The sequence below is a fragment of the Xenopus tropicalis genome, chromosome 1 (assembly GCF_000004195.4).
Source record: "Xenopus tropicalis strain Nigerian chromosome 1, UCB_Xtro_10.0, whole genome shotgun sequence".
In the NCBI taxonomy this organism is placed as follows: domain Eukaryota; kingdom Metazoa; phylum Chordata; class Amphibia; order Anura; family Pipidae; genus Xenopus; species Xenopus tropicalis.
The window spans coordinates 2428169-2445646 of NC_030677.2; the positions used below are offsets into that span (position 1 = coordinate 2428169).

General features: G+C 42.4%; 1 protein-coding gene across 1 annotated transcript; it reads left to right on the forward strand.

Annotated features, from left to right (window-relative positions):
- Window positions 1–3724: 3724 nt before the first annotated feature.
- Window positions 3725–4351, forward strand: LOC116408381 (vomeronasal type-2 receptor 26-like; the record flags this gene model as incomplete). The annotated part of the gene is made up of 1 exon (XM_031895155.1): window positions 3725–4351. A coding segment is annotated over exon 1 (627 nt), but the record flags the coding sequence as incomplete, so codon positions are not given.
- Between the last annotated feature and the right edge of the window lie 13127 nt (window positions 4352–17478).

Below are 17478 nucleotides of genomic sequence, written 5' to 3' on the forward strand. Positions count from 1 at the left end.
TAATAGCCTCTGGGAAGGGACTGGGGCTGTGGGATAGCAGGTATAGTAGGGAGAGATGGTGCCTATAGTAGCAGTGGGGGATAATAGCCTCTGAGAAGGGACTAGGGCTGTGGGATAGCAGGTATAGTAGGGAGAGATGGTGCCTATAGTAGCAGTGGGGGGATAATAGCCTCTAGGAAGGGACTGGGGCTGTGGGATAGCAGGTATAGTAGGGAGAGATGGTGCCTATAGTAGCAGTGGGGGGATAATAGCCTCTGAGAAGGGACTAGGGCTGTGGGATAGCAGGTATAGTAGGGAGAGATGGTGCCTATAGTAGCAGTGGGGGGATAATAGCCTCTAGGAAGGGACTGGGGCTGTGGGATAGCAGGTATAGAAGGGAGAGATGGTGCCTATAGTAGCAGTGGGGGGATAATAGCCTCTGGGAAGGGACTGGGGCTGTGGGATAGCAGGTATAGTAGGGAGAGATGGTGCCTATAGTAGCAGTGAGGGGATATTAGTCTCTGAGAAGGGACTAGGGCTGTGGGATAGCAGGTATAGTAGCCACAGTCCCTTCCCAGAGGCTATTATCCCCTCACTGCTACTATAAGCACCAGTGGTATAATAGCCTCTGGGAAGGGACTGGGGCTGTGGGATAGCAGGTATAGTAGGGAGAGATGGTGCCTATAGTAGCAGTGGGATAATAGCTTCTGGGAAGGGACTGGGGCTGTGGGATAGCAGGTATAGTAGGGAGAGATGGTGCCTTTAGTAGCAGTGGGGGATAATAGCCTCTGGGAAGGGACTGGGGCTGTGGGATAGCAGGTATAGTAGGGAGAGATGGTGCCTATAGTAGCAGTGGGGGGATAATAGCCTTTGGGAAGGGACTGGGGCTATGGGATAGCAGGTATAGTAGGGAGAGATGGTGCCTATAGTAGCAGTGGGATAATAGCCTCTGGGAAGGGACTGGGGCTGTGGGATAGCAGGTATAGTAGGGAGAGATGGTGCCTATAGTAGCAGTGGGATAATAGCCTCTGGGAAGGGACTGGGGCTGTGGGATAGCAGGTATAGTAGGGAGAGATGGTGCCTATAGTAGCAGTGGGATAATAGCTTCTGGGAAGGGACTGGGGCTGTGGGATAGCAGGTATAGTAGGGAGAGATGGTGCCTATAGTAGCAGTGGGGGGATAATAGCCTCTGAGAAGGGACTAGGGCTGTGGGATAGCAGGTATAGTAGGGAGAGATGGTGCCTATAGTAGCAGTGGGGGGATAATAGCCTCTGGGAAGGGACTGGGGCTGTGGGATAGCAGGTATAGTAGGGAGAGATGGTGCCTATAGTAGCAGTGGTGGGATAATAGCCTCTGGGAAGGGACTGGGGCTGAGGGATAGCAGGTATAGTAGGGAGAGATGGTGCCTATAGTAGCAGTGGGGGGATAATAGCCTCTGGGAAGGGACTAGGGCTGTGGGATAGCAGGTATAGTAGGGAGAGATGGTGCCTATAGTAGCAGTGGGGGGATAATAGCCTCTGGGAAGGGACTGGGGCTATGGAATAGCAGGTATAGTAGAGAAAGATGGTGCCTATAGTAGCAGTGGGGGGGGATAATAGCCTCTGCGAAGGGACTGGGGCTGTGGGATAGCAGGTATAGTAGGGAGAGATGGGGCCTATAGTAGGAGTGGGATAATAATAGCCTCTGGGAAGGGACTGGGGCTATGGAATAGCAGGTATAGTAGAGAAAGATGGTGCCTATAGTAGCAGTGGGGGGGGGATAATAGCCTCTGCAAAGGGACTGGGGCTGTGGGATAGCAGGTATAGTAGGGAGAGATGGTGCCTATAGTAGCAGTGGGGGGATAATAGCCTCTGGGAAGGGACTGGGGCTGTGGGATATCAGGTATAGTAGGGAGAGATGGTGCCTATAGTAGCTGTGGGAAAATAATAGCCTCTGGGAAGAGACTGGGGCTCTGGGATAGCAGGTATAGTAGGGAGAGATGGTGCCTATAGTAGCAGTGGGGGGATAATAGCCTCTGGGAAGGGACTGGGGCTGTGGGATAGCAGGTATAGTAGGGAGAGATGGTGCCTATAGTAGCAGTGGGGGGATAATAGCCTCTGGGAAGGGACTGGGGCTGTGGGATAGCAGGTATAGTAGGGAGAGATGGTGCCTATAGTAGCTGTGGGAAAATAATAGCCTTTGGGAAGGGACTGGGGCTGTGGGATAGCAGATATAGTAGGGAGAGATGGTGCCTATAGTAGCAGTGGGGGATAATAGCCTCTGGAAAGGGACTGGGGCTATGGGATAGCAGGTATAGTAGGGAGAGATGGGGCCTATAGTAGCAGTGGGGGGATAATAGCTTCTGGGAAGGGACTGGGGCTGTTGGATAGCAGGTATAGTAGGGAGGGATGGTGCCTATAGTAGCAGTGGGGGGATAATAGCCTCTGGGAAGGGACTGGGGCTGTGGGATAGCAGGTATAGTAGGGAGAGATGGTGCCTATAGTAGCAGTGGGGGATAATAGCCTCTGGGAAGGGACTGGGGCTGTGGGATAGCAGGTATAGTAGGGAGAGATGGTGCCTATAGTAGCAGTGGGGGGATAATAGCCTCTGGGAAGGGACTGGGGCTGTGGGATAGCAGGTATAGTAGGGGGAGATTGTGACTATAGTAGCAGTGGGGGGATAATAGCCTCTGGGAAGGGACTGGGGCTGTGGGATAGCAGGTATAGTAGGGAGAGATGGTGCCTATAGTAGCAGTGGGGGGATAATAGCCTCTGGGAAGGGACTGGGGCTGTGGGATAGCAGGTATAGTAGGGAGAGATGGTGCCTATAGTAGCAGTGGGGGGATAATAGCCTCTGAGAAGGGACTGGGGCTATGGAAAAGCAGGTATAGTAGAGAAAGATGGTGCCTATAGTAGCAGTGGGGGGGGGGATAATAGCCTCTGCGAAGTGACTGGGGCTGTGGGATAGCAGGTATAGTAGGGAGAGATGGTGCCTATAGTAGCAGTGGGGGGATAATAGCCTCTGGGAAGGGTCTGGGGCTGTGAGATATCAGGTATAGTAGGGAGAGATGGTGCCTATAGTAGCAGTGGGAAAATAATAGCCTTTGGGAAGGGACGGGGTCTGTGGGATAGCAGGTATAGTAGGGAGAGATTGTGCCTATAGTAGCAGTGGGGGATAATAGCCTCTGGAAAGGGACTGGGGCTGTGGGATAGCAGGTATAGTAGGGAGAGATGGTGCCTATAGTAGCAGTGGGGGGATAATAGCCTCTGGGAAGGGACTGGGGCTGTGGGATAGCAGGTATAGTAGGGAGAGATGGTGCCTATAGTAGCAGTGGGGGGATAATAGCCTCTGGGAAGGAATATAAAGTGTAGAAGTAAAGAAAGAATGTATCAGTAAATGCATATGTTTAACTATTGTTAAAATTTTCTTTACAAAGATATTGAAAACTGCCTTAGATGCTCAGCCATAGAATGGCCCAATGAATGGAGGAACAGACAGATAGCAACGGCACTCAGGAGCTTGATATAGGGCTATGCCCTTCAAATATTTTATTGCGGAAAAATGCAAATTTTGCAAAAAAAATGCATTTTTCCGCAATAAAATATTTGAAGGGCATAGCCCTATATCAAGCTCCTGAGTGCCGTTGCTATCTGTCTGTTTGGAAGTTGTGGGGAGGGTGCCGATCCCTCTGAGCACTGTGCACCGAGCGGTGAGTGGTTTTGGAGAGCGGAGGGAGTGCGGGTGAAGGTTCATTTTGCATCTACCAATGAATGGAGGAATCAGTGTTTTACACGATACTGATGCAATTTCAGTGGTTTTGTCATCAGTATCAGTTTTATTTTTCTTCTTATCTCTTCTGATATTTAGAGTTTTCATTAAACACAGGGAAACCCCCATAGTGAGAGCCAACAACCGGAGCCTGAGCTTCCTCCTCCTTGTCTCCATCAAGCTGAGCTTCCTCAGTGTGTTTCTGTTCCTCGGTCGCCCTGTGGATATAACCTGCATGCTGCGCATCATCACTTTTGGAATCACCTTCTCCATAGCTGTCTCTTCTCTCCTGGCCAAGACTATCATGGTTTGTGTTGCTTTCAAAGCCACCAAGCCAGGGAGCTCATGGAGAAAATGGCTGGGAGTCAAACTGTCCAATTCTGTAGTCTTGTTCTGCTCATCCATTCAAATAATCATCTGCATGACTTGGTTGGCCATTTCTCCTCCCTTTCAGGAACTGGACATTCACACTTCCCCTGGAACCATCATCATTCAGTGCAATGAGGGCTCAGCTATTGGCTTTTACTCAGTTATTGGGTATATGGGGCTTCTGGCAGCTGTTAGTTTTGTTTTAGCATTTTTAGCTCGGAGCTTACCGGACAGTTTTAATGAGGCCAAGTACATCACTTTCAGCATGCTGCTCTTCTGCAGTGTTTGGATCACAATGATCCCGGCCTATCTGAGCACCAAAGGCAAAAACACTGTGTGTGTGGAGATATTTGCCATACTCACCTCAAGCGCCGGCCTTTTAGCCTGTATATTTCTGCCCAAATGTTACCTTATTTTGGTTGTGCCAGAAATCAATGTAAAATCTAATTTATTTGGAAACAAACCAGGTAGTTTTATATGATAATTCATTAATTCTATATTTTTTAATTAAAAGCATATTTTTAAATATTGTACTATGAATATATTAGAAAGTAATAAAAGCTATGTGCAAATATCAAAAGCCCAATCAATCTAGATAATAACATGTATTTACTGATTTTTAAATTTCGCCATCATTTATAGGAAAATGTGTCTCAATACCATTGGATCTCACATCTCATGTTACACAAACACACAAATTGAATGCATATGGGGTTTTGTAATAAAAGGCACTAAGTTTGTAAGGAGCGGTAACCCATAGCAACCAATCAGCAGGTAGCATTTACTGGTCAAACATCTGATTGGTTCCTATAAGTTACTGCTACTGGGCAAGTCAAAAGAGCAACTTTTCTAGTATTCAAACTACTACAAAAAATATTTATTAAATTTAGATTTTAGATTCAAAAATGTTTATATTACATTTTTCATTGAGTTTCCTTTGAGTTGTAGAAATATAGCAACAAACTTACTTGAAATTGTCTTTATATATATTTTATTTATATATATATGTTATATAATTTTTAAAGATTTCCATGGGCTCAATCTCCAAAGGTTACTGTGAAAGTGACATAATCTTATTTTTTTTATACAATTGCATTTTTTAGCTGCAGCTTTTCTAAAATAAACTCAATCATAAATTTTTTCTTCAATTTTCTTGAACTCAGATTTCAATAACTAACCCGTTAGTATATTTATAAACCTGTGAGCAACCGAATTTATTTGTTTAGCTTCACCCAATTTTAGTAGCAGGTGGGCCATGGCCTTAAAGGGGACCTGTCATCCAGACATAAAAAATTGTATGATAAAAGTTCTGTTCAAAGGCATAGAGGCGGGGCAGACAATTACTTTCACTTTCCATTTAGCACTTTGTGATGTAACACTTTCCTGACTCACAATATGGCGCCTGCCTGCTTACTGTAGTTGCGTTATTCCAAGACTAAAGAAAACAAGATTTAAATAATGTATATAGTGTAAGTGAATTTTATTATGCGTGACTAACCCGATAGAAAATAATTTGGAATCATTTCTTAGGGGGACAGGTCCCCTTTAACTCTGGTTTCACATCAAGACATACCCTTAACCTTGTGTAATCCATCGGTCCCTTTGGAAAACTATGTATCCTCACAGGATGCACACTGTAGTCTATAATCAACTATATAAGGTCTATATGCCTGCACTTTACTTATTCAGTACCACTTAATTGTGATGTAGGGCCATTTGGTAAACTCCCAGTGTGTAACTTTGTATAACTTTATTCATAAAGCGCAACAAGGATACACAGTGCTGTATACAATGTACAGGGAGGTCTAGTGTTATAATAAATACAATAAATAAGTACAGGTATGGGATCCCTTATCAAGAAACCCATTCTCCAGAAAGTTCCAAATTACAGAATGGCCCTCTCCCATAGACACCATTATAAGCAAATAATTCTAATTTTTAAAAATGATTTACTTTTTCTCTGTAATAATAAAACAATACCTTGTACTTGATCCCAACAAAGATATAATTACCCCTTATTGGGGGCAAAACAGCCCTTTTGGGTTAAATGATTCCTTTTTCTCTGTAATAATAAAACAGTACCTGTACTTGATCCCAACTAAGATATAATTACCCCTTATTGGGGGCAGAACAGCCCTATTGGGTTTATTTCATGGTTAAATGATTCCCTTTTCTCTGTAATAATAAAACAGTACCTGTACTTGATCCCAACTAAGATATAATTACCCCTTATTGGGGCAGTACAGCCCTATTGGGTTTATTTAATGGTTAAATGATTCCCTTTTCTCTGTAATAATAAAACAGTACCTTTAGTTGATCCCAACTAAGATATAATTACCCCTTATTGGGGGCAGAACAGCCCTATTGGGTTTATTTAATGGTTAAATGATTCCCTTTTCTCTGTAATAATAAAACAGTACCTGTAGTTGATCCCAACTAAGATATAATTACCCCTTATTGGGGCAGAACAGTCCTATTGGGTTTATTTAATGGTTAAATGATTCCTTTTTCTCTGTAATAATAAAACAGTACCTGTACTTGATCCCAACTAAGATATAATTACCCCTTATTGGGGGCAGAACAGCCCTATTGGGTTTATTTAATGGTTAAATGATTCCCTTTTCTCTGTAATAATAAAACAGTACCTGTACTTGATCCCAACTAAGATATAATTACCCCTTATTAGGGGCAGAACAGCCCTATTGGGTTTATTTAATGGTTAAATGATTCCCTTTTCTCTGTAATAATAAAACAATACCTGTACTTGATCCCAACTAAGATATAATTACCCCTTATTGGGGCAGAACCTCCTATTGGGTTCATTTAATGGTTAAATTATTCCTTTTTCTCTGTAATAATAAAACAGTACCTGTACTTGATCCCAACTAAGATATAATTACCCCTTATTGGGGGCAGAACCGCCCTATTGGGTTCATTTAATGGTTAAATTATTCCTTTTTCTCTGTAATAATAAAACAGTACCTGTACTTGATCCCAACTAAGATATAATTACCCCTTATTGGGGCAGAACAGCCCTATTGGGTTTATTTAATGGTTAAATGATTCCCTTTTCTCTGTAATAATAAAACAATACCTGTACTTGATCCCAACTAAGATATAATTACCCCTTATTGGGGCAGAACAGCCCTATTGGGTTTATTTAATGGTTAAATGATTCTCTTTTCTCTGTAATAATAAAACAGTACCTGTACTTGATCCCAACTAAGATATAATTACCCCTTATTAGGGCAGAACAGCCCTATTGGGTTTATTTAATGGTCAAATGATTCCCTTTTCTCTGTAATAATACAAAAGTACCTGTACTTCACCCCAACTAAGATATAATTACCCCTTATTGGGGCAGTACAGCCCTATTGGGTTTATTTAATGGTTAACTGATTCCCTTTTCTCTGTAATAATAAAACAGTACCTGTACTTGATCCCAACCAAGATATAATTACCCCTTATTGGGGCAGAACAGCCCTATTGGGATTATTTACTGGTTAAATGATTCTCTTTTCTCTGTAATAATAAAACAGTACCTGTACTTGATCCCAACTAAGATATAATTACCCCTTATTGGGGGCAGAACAGCCCTATTGGGTTTATTTAATGGTTAAATGATTCCCTTTTCTCTGTAATAATAAAACAGTACCTGTACTTGATCCCAACTAAGATATAATTACCCCTTATTGGGGGCAGAACAGCCCTATTGGGTTTATTTAATGGTTAAATGATTCCCTTTTCTGTGTAATAATAAAACAGTACCTGTACTTGATCCCAACTAAGATATAATTACCCCTTATTGGGGGCAGAACAGCCCTATTGGGTTTATTTAATGGTTAAATGATTCCCTTTTCTCTGTAATAATAAAACAGTACCTGTACTTGATCCCAACTAAGATATAATTACCCCTTATTGGGGCAGAACAGTCCTATTGGGTTTATTTCATGGTTAAATGATTCCCTTTTCTCTGTAATAATAAAACAGTACCTGTACTTGACCTCAAGTCAGATATAATTACCTCTTATTGGGGGCAAAATAATCCTATAGGGTTTATTCAATATTTAAATGATTTTTAGCAGATTTTCAGTGTTCGGGCATACATACCTGATACCCTTGGCTGGGAATATATAAATAATAACAAATCCAACTTACAATGCTTTGTTTCCATAATCAACACTCTTTTTTATTTCTTGCCAAATCACCAAATAACATATCTGAACATCTAAGACGTTGCTGACTTCTTTAAAAGCAAAGTAGATTCTATCCACAAACAATATGTCCACCCTACAGACACAAATAATCTCAATGTTCCTAAGTCTCTTTAACTCTATTACTGTTACTGAGGCTTCTCAGCTTTTCCTTGCTTGATCCTATGCCCTCATCATTAAATCATTACATCAAAAAGTGTGCCTCTAGCTTCTGGTACTGTTCCCTCTTTATTCAAACAGTTCTGTGTCAGGTCCATTCTTAAAAAAAAGCTATACTGGACCCATCTGATCACCCTGTCTCTCTCTTAAAACTTCTAAATTCATAGATAGTGATGAGTGAATATTTTTCAACATCCTATTCCCTTCAATGCACTTGGAGTGAAAAAAATCTTGAGGATAAACACCCATTGGCTTTAATGCATTTGGAGTGGGAAAAAAAAGTTATGCACTTAAAAAAAGTTGTGGTGTAAAAAATAACTGCATGGTAGCCGCAAGGTTTTCCAGACTTCTGAGGCCAAAGGACAATCTATTCTCATTCTCTTGGACTTATCCTCTGCTTTTGATACCGCTGACCATTTGGTTCTAATTCAAATTCTCTTGGTATCCCTGCTCAAGCTGTATCCTGGCTCACTTTCTAACTGCCCTCACTTTCTAACTGCCCTCACTTTCTAACTGCCCTCACTTTCTAACTACTGGTGCTGGTACAGCACTCAATGGGGGAAGAGCCCTTTTTTGGAGTAAAAGTGGTGGAATAACTGGTGGAAAACACATTATCCATATTCACCAACAGAAATTCGCCTAAATTCCAACTTACTTTTTAGTTTTTGGTGAAAGAAAGACAGTTTACAGACACTTTTGTGAATTTGTCATTTAAACGACATTTATACATGTTTTAACGTCATTTTTCCCGACATTTTTCCCTACCATTTTCAAAATGCAGTAAAGCTCAGTGTAACTCTGTCAGACCAAATCTAAGCTCTTCAGTTTTGCTTTGTTTCACACCTCTGGTAGAAAACTTTAATTTATATTTTATATATACAGTATATATAAAAAAAATTACCTCACATTTGCATTGTTATGCTAGTTTTAGCTTAATGAATGAGGCAATAATAACATTTTGAGTGAGAATATTGTATACATTTTTATTTAAAGGAAAAGTAAAGTCTCCCAGGCATATTTTTAGTTTCACTTCACTGACATTTTCCCCAACTTATCTGTGCCCCCATAGCATGTCTAGAACTACAGAGCTTTGTGCCAGCATTGCCCCTCACCTTTAGCTCTGCCCCTTCTGTTCCCAGCAGCCATATTGGGGATCAGAAAATGGTATGTACACACTGGCCCCCAAACTGGGATATTGGGGTACAGGGTTGGACTGGCCCTGTTGGATATAAACCAAGTGGGCCCTAGTCCTGTTGGGCCCCTATTCACCGGGCATGTTGGTGTGTGGGGCCAGATTGCTGCTGACCAGTTATGAGTAGGGGCTAGAGAAGAAGGTATTTAGACCCTTAAGTCTTGTTACAGAAGTGGAATTACACAGAAATATAGGAAACATTAGAGAGCCCAGATTGTCCTGAAAAAATGATGTATAGTTTCCCTGGGCAAACTAAAATTACCCCTCAGGAAATGCCCCAAAGTGAAATGACAAATGGAAAATGAAATGCAAAATCCTGCTGGTAAAATCCTTCCCCTAAGGCTCCTGTAACTGTGGGACTGGGTTATATGGCACCAACACATTTACTAAAAGCTAAAGGCAAAGTCATAAAAAAAAAGGCAGGAAAATGACAAAATCTGAAAACTGTCTGTTTAAAAGACAAATTAACAAAAGTGGAGATAGAGGTTTGTGAATACGGTGGAAAATCCGACAAATCTATCGCCACTTTTATTTTGTCTCAGTATCAGCACTTTTGTGAATTCCCCCCTATGTGTTTCTAAATCTTGTATTTGTGATCAGAATACGGATGTGTAAAATATTTACCCTCTTTCACCGTGCTGTAACTTATTGAATTTAAATGACGATCATATAAACTGCAAGCAGTCAATAAAACTGGAATCACTATGGATTGTTTGGATAACTTTAACCCTTTAAGCACCACAGGACATAGAATCTACGTCCTGTGAATAGAAGTACCTAAGTGCCACAGGACGTAGATTCTACGTCCTGCTGCACTTCTGGGTTTGGTAGCAGAGGAGCGGCCTCTAGACAACGAGCAGAGGGGGGGAACGAGTGGCCCCTGGGGCGCGATCGCCCAGGGGCTCCATAGGAAGAGTCGGGCATGCTGTTTGTGCGTGCCTGACACTTCCTGCTCTCCCATCCCTCCCCCCTCCCTTCTCCCTCTGAAGACTCACGATCGATCGCAGGGAGAAGCAACAGCTCAGCTCCTGGGTCCTTCCTCCCACCTCCAGAGGATCTGCATGACTGCTTGTCCCAGTTAAGTGTTAAAAAACATACATACACACACACACATAATACACTAATACACACTTATACTTACTCACAAACACATACATTTGGGGGGGTGTTTCACACATTCACAGCACTTACAGCACTCATACTTACTTGCACACACACACACAAAACACATTTTGCGATGTGTACACACACACTTACACACTAATGTGATTTTTTTAGTTTAATTGTTTTTATTCCTGTTTTTATTGTTTTATTGCCTGAAAAAAATGTTTTATTGCCATTGCAGATTTTAGGGGCTGGGTCCCAGATCTGCAGGGTCCCACACACAGGACTAGTATGTATATCAGTACTGTTCTAGGGAGTAGAAAGACATGGATACCCATTTTGAATTCGTCTGAATGTGCACTTTCTGAAAATATATGGGTTTGGGGGGGGGTCAATGTATTTTTTGTGTTTTTGCCCCACAGAAAATGCAGTCATCATGTTGTATTTTCAGTAGCTAGAGATCTCCAGGGCAATTTGAATGTACAAACTTCCTTTTGGGGTCTCTAAATTCCAGATACTTTAGTAATACTATGCACAATGGGCATCAAACTGTTCAGTGGACCCTTGGCTTTCATATTTAGGATGTATTTTCTTGGTACCTAATGTTATGTAGGAGATAAGGTGCTTGAAAGTGGAAGCTTTGAGTTGATTTGTTTGAATTTTCATAATTTTTTATAGAAACTGCTAAACTCAGGAAAGCTTTGCCGTTTGGTACTTAGGAGTTGGAAGACATTGTTACCCATTTTGGATTCGGCAGAATGTGTACTTTTCAAAAATATATGGTTTCCTGGGGTAAACCTAATGTTCCAGGATTTTTGGCTTTGGAATCTAAAGTATGCCCAATTCTGCTGTAATGCTTTGAAAATTTGGTAATTTACTGCTGGGAGTTTTTGACCCATAAAAGTCAGAAATCTCCATAAAACTATACATATTAGGTATTGGCACGTTCAGGAGACATGAGGCTTTCCAAATCAGTTGCATTTTTGTCCATAAAATAAAAAATGTTTCTGGTATAAATCCCTATATTGTGAAAAATATCAATTTTTCTTTTTTTTTTGTATGTCGAGCTCTAAATCTTGTTCCAAAAGTAGAAATACATAAAAACCCTGGCATATTTGGAAAGCTCAGGTTCTCCTGAAAAAAACAATATATAGTTTGCCTACCTTAACCCTTCCCCCAGTAAAAGCCCCTAAATTGAGAGAGCACAGAATGTTTACAAAACGTCTGGCACTAAGGGGAACCGAAATGTCAAATTCTGCTGGCGCTTAAAGGGTTAAGTAGACAGTTTGCCTCACACCTAGAAAGTACAGAGACTGTGTGGACATTTTAGGCTAGTAAATGTTATGTTTATTATCTGTTTTTTAGACCATTTTCCCTTGTCACCTTGGGCACTGGGATGTACATCAGATGATTATTATTTATTGTTCCGCAAATATTTATGGGTTTAACTTTATAGTCATAAAACTCTGATCCCCGGTGCCTTTGTCTATTTGTACTGTCTGTTCTCTATAAAATGAGGGTTGGATGAGCCGGGTCCCTTACTCTGTTCAACACACACAGTCCAACCCTGGGGCCCCTGTGTCTCTCTGTGCCACTGACTGTTACTGGGGCAAATCCTCTCTCTGCTCTCTATAAAATGAGGGTTGGATGAGCCGGGCCCCTTACTCTGTTCTACACACACAGCCCAACCCTGGGGCCCCTGTGACTCTCTGTGCCACTGACTGTTACTGGGGCAAATCCTCTCTCTGCTCTCTATAAAATGAGGGTTGGATGAGCCGGGCCCCTTACTCTGTTCTACACACACAGCCCAACCCTGGGGCCCCTGTGTCTCTCTGTGCCACTGACTGTTACTGGGGCAAATCCTCTCTCTGCTCTCTATAAAATGAGGGTTGGATGAGCCAGGCCCCTTACTCTGTTCTACACACACAGCCCAACCCTGGGGCCCCTGTGTCTCTCTGTGCCACTGACTGTTACTGGGGCAAATCCTCTCTCTGCTCTCTATAAAATGAGGGTTGGATGAGCCGGGCCCCTTACTCTGTTCTACACACACAGCCCAACCCTGGGGCCCCTGTGTCTCTCTGTGCCACTGACTGTTACTGGGGCAAATCCTCTCTCTGCTCTCTATAAAATGAGGGTTGGATGAGCCGGGCCCCTTACTCTGTTCTACACACACAGCCCAACCCTGGGGCCCCTGTGTCTCTCTGTGCCACTGACTGTTACTGGGGCAAATCCTCTCTCTGCTCTCTATAAAATGAGGGTTGGATGAGCCGGGCCCCTTACTCTGTTCTACACACACAGCCCAACCCTGGGGCCCCTGTGTATCTCTGTGCCACTGACTGTTACTGGGGCAAATCCTCTCTCTGCTCTCTATAAAATGAGGGTTGGATGAGCCGGGCCCCTTACTCTGTTCTACACACACAGTCCAACCCTGGGGCCCCTGTGTCTCTCTGTGCCACTGACTGTTACTGGGGCAAATCCTCTCTCTGCTCTCTATAAAATGAGGGTTGGATGAGCCGGGCCCCTTACTCTGTTCTACACACACAGCCCAACCCTGGGGCCCCTGTGTCTCTCTGTGCCACTGACTGTTACTGGGGCAAATCCTCTCTCTGCTCTCTATAAAATGAGGGTTGGATGAGCCGGGCCCCTTACTCTGTTCTACACATGCAGCAGAACCCTGGGGCCCCTATGTCTCTTTGTGTTTTTGACTGTTACTCTCTGACTTTCTGCTCAATAATAATGTACATAATGCTGTTTCATGCTGCAACACTGGGAGACCTGGTTGTACTTAAACCTAGAACAGTACTGATATACATACTAGTCCTGTGTGTGGGACCCTGCAGATCTGGGATCCAGCCCCTCAATCCTGCCTGTCGCCTGGAGATCATTAAAGCTGCCAAGGAGTATGACTATATACAGGAAGGAGACATTATGGTTGGAGGAGCGATGACTGCACATTTATATATGATTAATGTTACATTTCCAAGGGAGAATTCTAAAAGATTCCTGTGTACTGAGTAAGTATTATTTCCAACTGGGTACCTAAAATATAGAGACATTATGGGGCCGATTCACTAAAGGGCGTTTTTTGCTTTAAAAAGCCTGCGATAATAAAGTCCCGATTCATCAAAGTCATTTTGCATGCAATAGCACTCATATCGCATGCGTAAAAAAGCGCATTATTGGAATGTGTTATTTACATCGCATTGCGGTAATTAGCGAATAGAAATAATACTAACGCATGATTCACAAACACATATTTGGGGGGATAAAAAAGCTTAATTATGAAGGCAAAATGATTTTATATCATATATTATTTCGGATGAAAATCACAGTTCTTTAACCAGAATTCGACAGTATTCCAAGAATTTCATGATTATAGTTTCTACTATTCAGGAATCACGTGTAAATTGTTGTGCCCAGGCTGTTGTGTTAGACTGGGAATGGAACCAATGATAATATTATATGATCATATACAGTTGCTTTTAGAGATACTCCGCTCTGGCAACTTAGAATTACTGCCATGTTCAAGCTGGCATTAGTTCCAGTTTTAGTTACACAGCCAAATTGGCAAGGTCTGAAACTATTACTATACACTGCTATTATTTTAAACACTGCTGCACTCTTTTTTATATTTATATTTTCTGCTCAATTAATATAAAATGGTGATAGTGGTATAATCTGAGCTATATTGTTCATTATTCCAGTCCCAGCCAACAGGATTTTAGGCATTTTATCAATTTTCGATTTGCGGTTGAGCAAACTAACAAGGATCCAGCCCGGTTACCCAACCTGACCCTGGGGTACGATATATCTGATTCCTGTGGGGACCCAAAGAAGGCTGTGAGGAGCGTATTACAGATATTATCTGGTACCAGGGAGCCGGTTCCCAATTACTCCTGTGTGGGAAAGAGAAACATTGCTGGATTTATTGGGGATGAGGCATCAGAGACAACTGTACCCATAGCCCAGATTCTGAGCATTTATGGCCTTTCCCAGGTTAGGAAAACTGCTTGTTAAAACCATCTTTGGGATTTTCTTGTACCGAGTGATGGAGCTAATGGTATCATGTTGTTGGGATAAGGAACATAAATTTAGTCATTAATGCACATTTTCGCGTGAGATTAGCCTGCCCTTATGCTCATACATTTATCAAAAAGACCATTGAAGATCAGGTACAAACCCCAAATTCTCCCCTTGTGTCATTGTCCTGAGGTTCAGTTGGCCTACTACTATTGTTGCTGTTTTGTCTAGAAAACAGTTATGCAAAATACCGGGGCAGATATGCTAAAACTGTATAATTATTCTTTTTTTTTATTTTCAAATTTGACAAAACTCATTTTTCTGAATGCTTATATTTACTAGGAAAAGTTGCAAGGAGAAGTCGTTTCAAGAAAAGTCGTAGAAAACTTGACTTTTTTTAATTTTCACCTCAAATTTATCGAATTACTATAGGAATTTTTCTTTATTTAGAAAAAACAAACCGAACATAAGGATAACAAACATAACATCAGATAATTAACAAAACATAATAGTTCAGATGAGGCTGTCAATTAAAAAGTAATAAACCTTCACCAAAACCCACCCATTCCCTCCCAACAGAAGAGAGCCATCTTTCAAAGTCCATTTCCCTGTACATGATGGCTTCCATTCCCACCCCCCACCCACAACAAACACACTTGATCCAAGTCCATAAATATCCGCTTGGTTTAGCACACAACCACTCCCCCACCCTAACCCTGTCCCCCACCCAAAAAAGTGCCTAGGAGCCCCAGTAGCAATAAAACTAAACCAAAAGATGGCATCTGCCAAGTCATCTGGTGAGTGATGTTTAGAAATAATATTCTCTATTCGAGTGATCTCCACCTCCACGAGATGATGTATCTTTATTCCCAAGAAACCTCTGAACAATATGCTGACACCATCACCTAGTTCTGCAGCAATTGAGAAGAAAGCTGGACCCCAATGCCATTCTCTTGTTACGCTCTTCATATATGCAGTGGTGGTCAGCCTTGTCTCCTGGATAAATATAATGTTGGCCAAGGATTTCCCGAGTGACTGGAAGGCTTGAATCATATACCCTTGGAGTCTCTTAGTGCTTGATACATTTGAGGATATTATCCTGAGTGGTAAAGAAGCCATAATTAGTGATTATTGTTTGTTATGCTTCCTCCTCCTCCTTTTACTTTCCTCTTGACTGCTTTCCCCCTCCTGATCCCCATACCTCTTAACCTGAGTCCCCGATGGTATTGGGTCCTCATCTCCAAGAGAAATTATTTTATCAGAGTCATCAGATTTCTCTTTGACTCCTTTATGACAAATACCTCCCTGTGACACAGAATGTCTTTTTCTGCTACCTTGCCATTTTTCAATTTCCATTTCAGATTCACTATCAGTTCCCACTACTGAATGAGCATTAGGTTTCTGCCTATCACTGAAGACTTTTATATCCTCCCTTTCCTCCTCTCTAGCCATTTTCTACAACTCCTCAATTACCTCCATTGCATCAGCCCAAGATTTACCACTGGACAAAGGATCAAACTTGCTCTGCAAATCAATTTCCATTGAAGGAATTATTTTGGATGCATCAAGTTGTTTCCTGGGTTTACCCTTTATTGGCACCACTGTCCACTTACCAGTGGGGGAAACACCAGCTGGTTTCACAGACTCTTTTTTGCTTTCCAAGGGAGTGGGCATATTTACCTTGAGGTAACATGAGGTTTTTTGCACTGGGGGAGAGGCTGAATATTAAGGGGCTGAATAAAGGGAGCCTAAGTGATATCATTTGGTGATACCCCTCTAACTGCCTGTGCAAAGGAAGGTGGGTCAATGGTTGCTCTGAAACTTGCTGAAAGGAAACAGCAGGATCTTGGGCTTTAGACAGGGTAGGGGGGACGACACAATCAAATTTTTCCCTTATTTCCTCCAACAACTCCTCTGCCATCTTCTCTTCCAGCTGAGGGCAGTTTTCCATGATGTTGTGGAGAGCCTCCGGACAAGCCCTGTGTGAGTGACCATAGTACCCACAAAGATTACACTTTACATCATTGCAATCCCTGCTAACATGGCCTACATTGCCAAAAAGCACTAATGCTATCCCTTATTGGTTTGGTAAGGTTGTACATGCCCCCTGCAGACTGATATAGTGTCTAGCAGGAGGGTGTGACTTCCTCTTTGGCTGCCTGCCTGCTACCAAAGCACAGCTCCCTCTGAGCCTGGGTGCAGCAACAGACCCCAGTAAAGCAATTCTAGTCCAGAGACCCTTTTACCATCTGGAGAAGTTGGGGACAGGGCCCCATGAATGAGGTTTAAGTAAGCATAGCAGTTTTGTAATAGCACTTTCTAGGAAAGTGACGTTGTTAGCTCTAGCAAGCAAGGGCAGCCTAATAGCCCCACCAAAAGGAGTGATTAGATCCAGGAGTAGTTCTCCTATTGGGCAATGTTGCCTCAGTGTAGGGCCACAGAGTAGAGATAGGAGACAGGCAGGATAACCCCTGATCCCTACTCAACCGGAGGACTCATCCACTAGAGGTTATCAACCTGAAGGAGTAGATATCTACTTGGACTATCTCCAAAGAGGGTATTAAGCTGACAGGTGCATTTACCCTGCCCAGACTCTACCAAGAGGTGGGATAAACCGGTGTGAACGCTCCTTTGTCTTGTCCTAAGGAGATATTGTCATCTATCCTTGATATCTGCATGCATTCTGAGTATCTG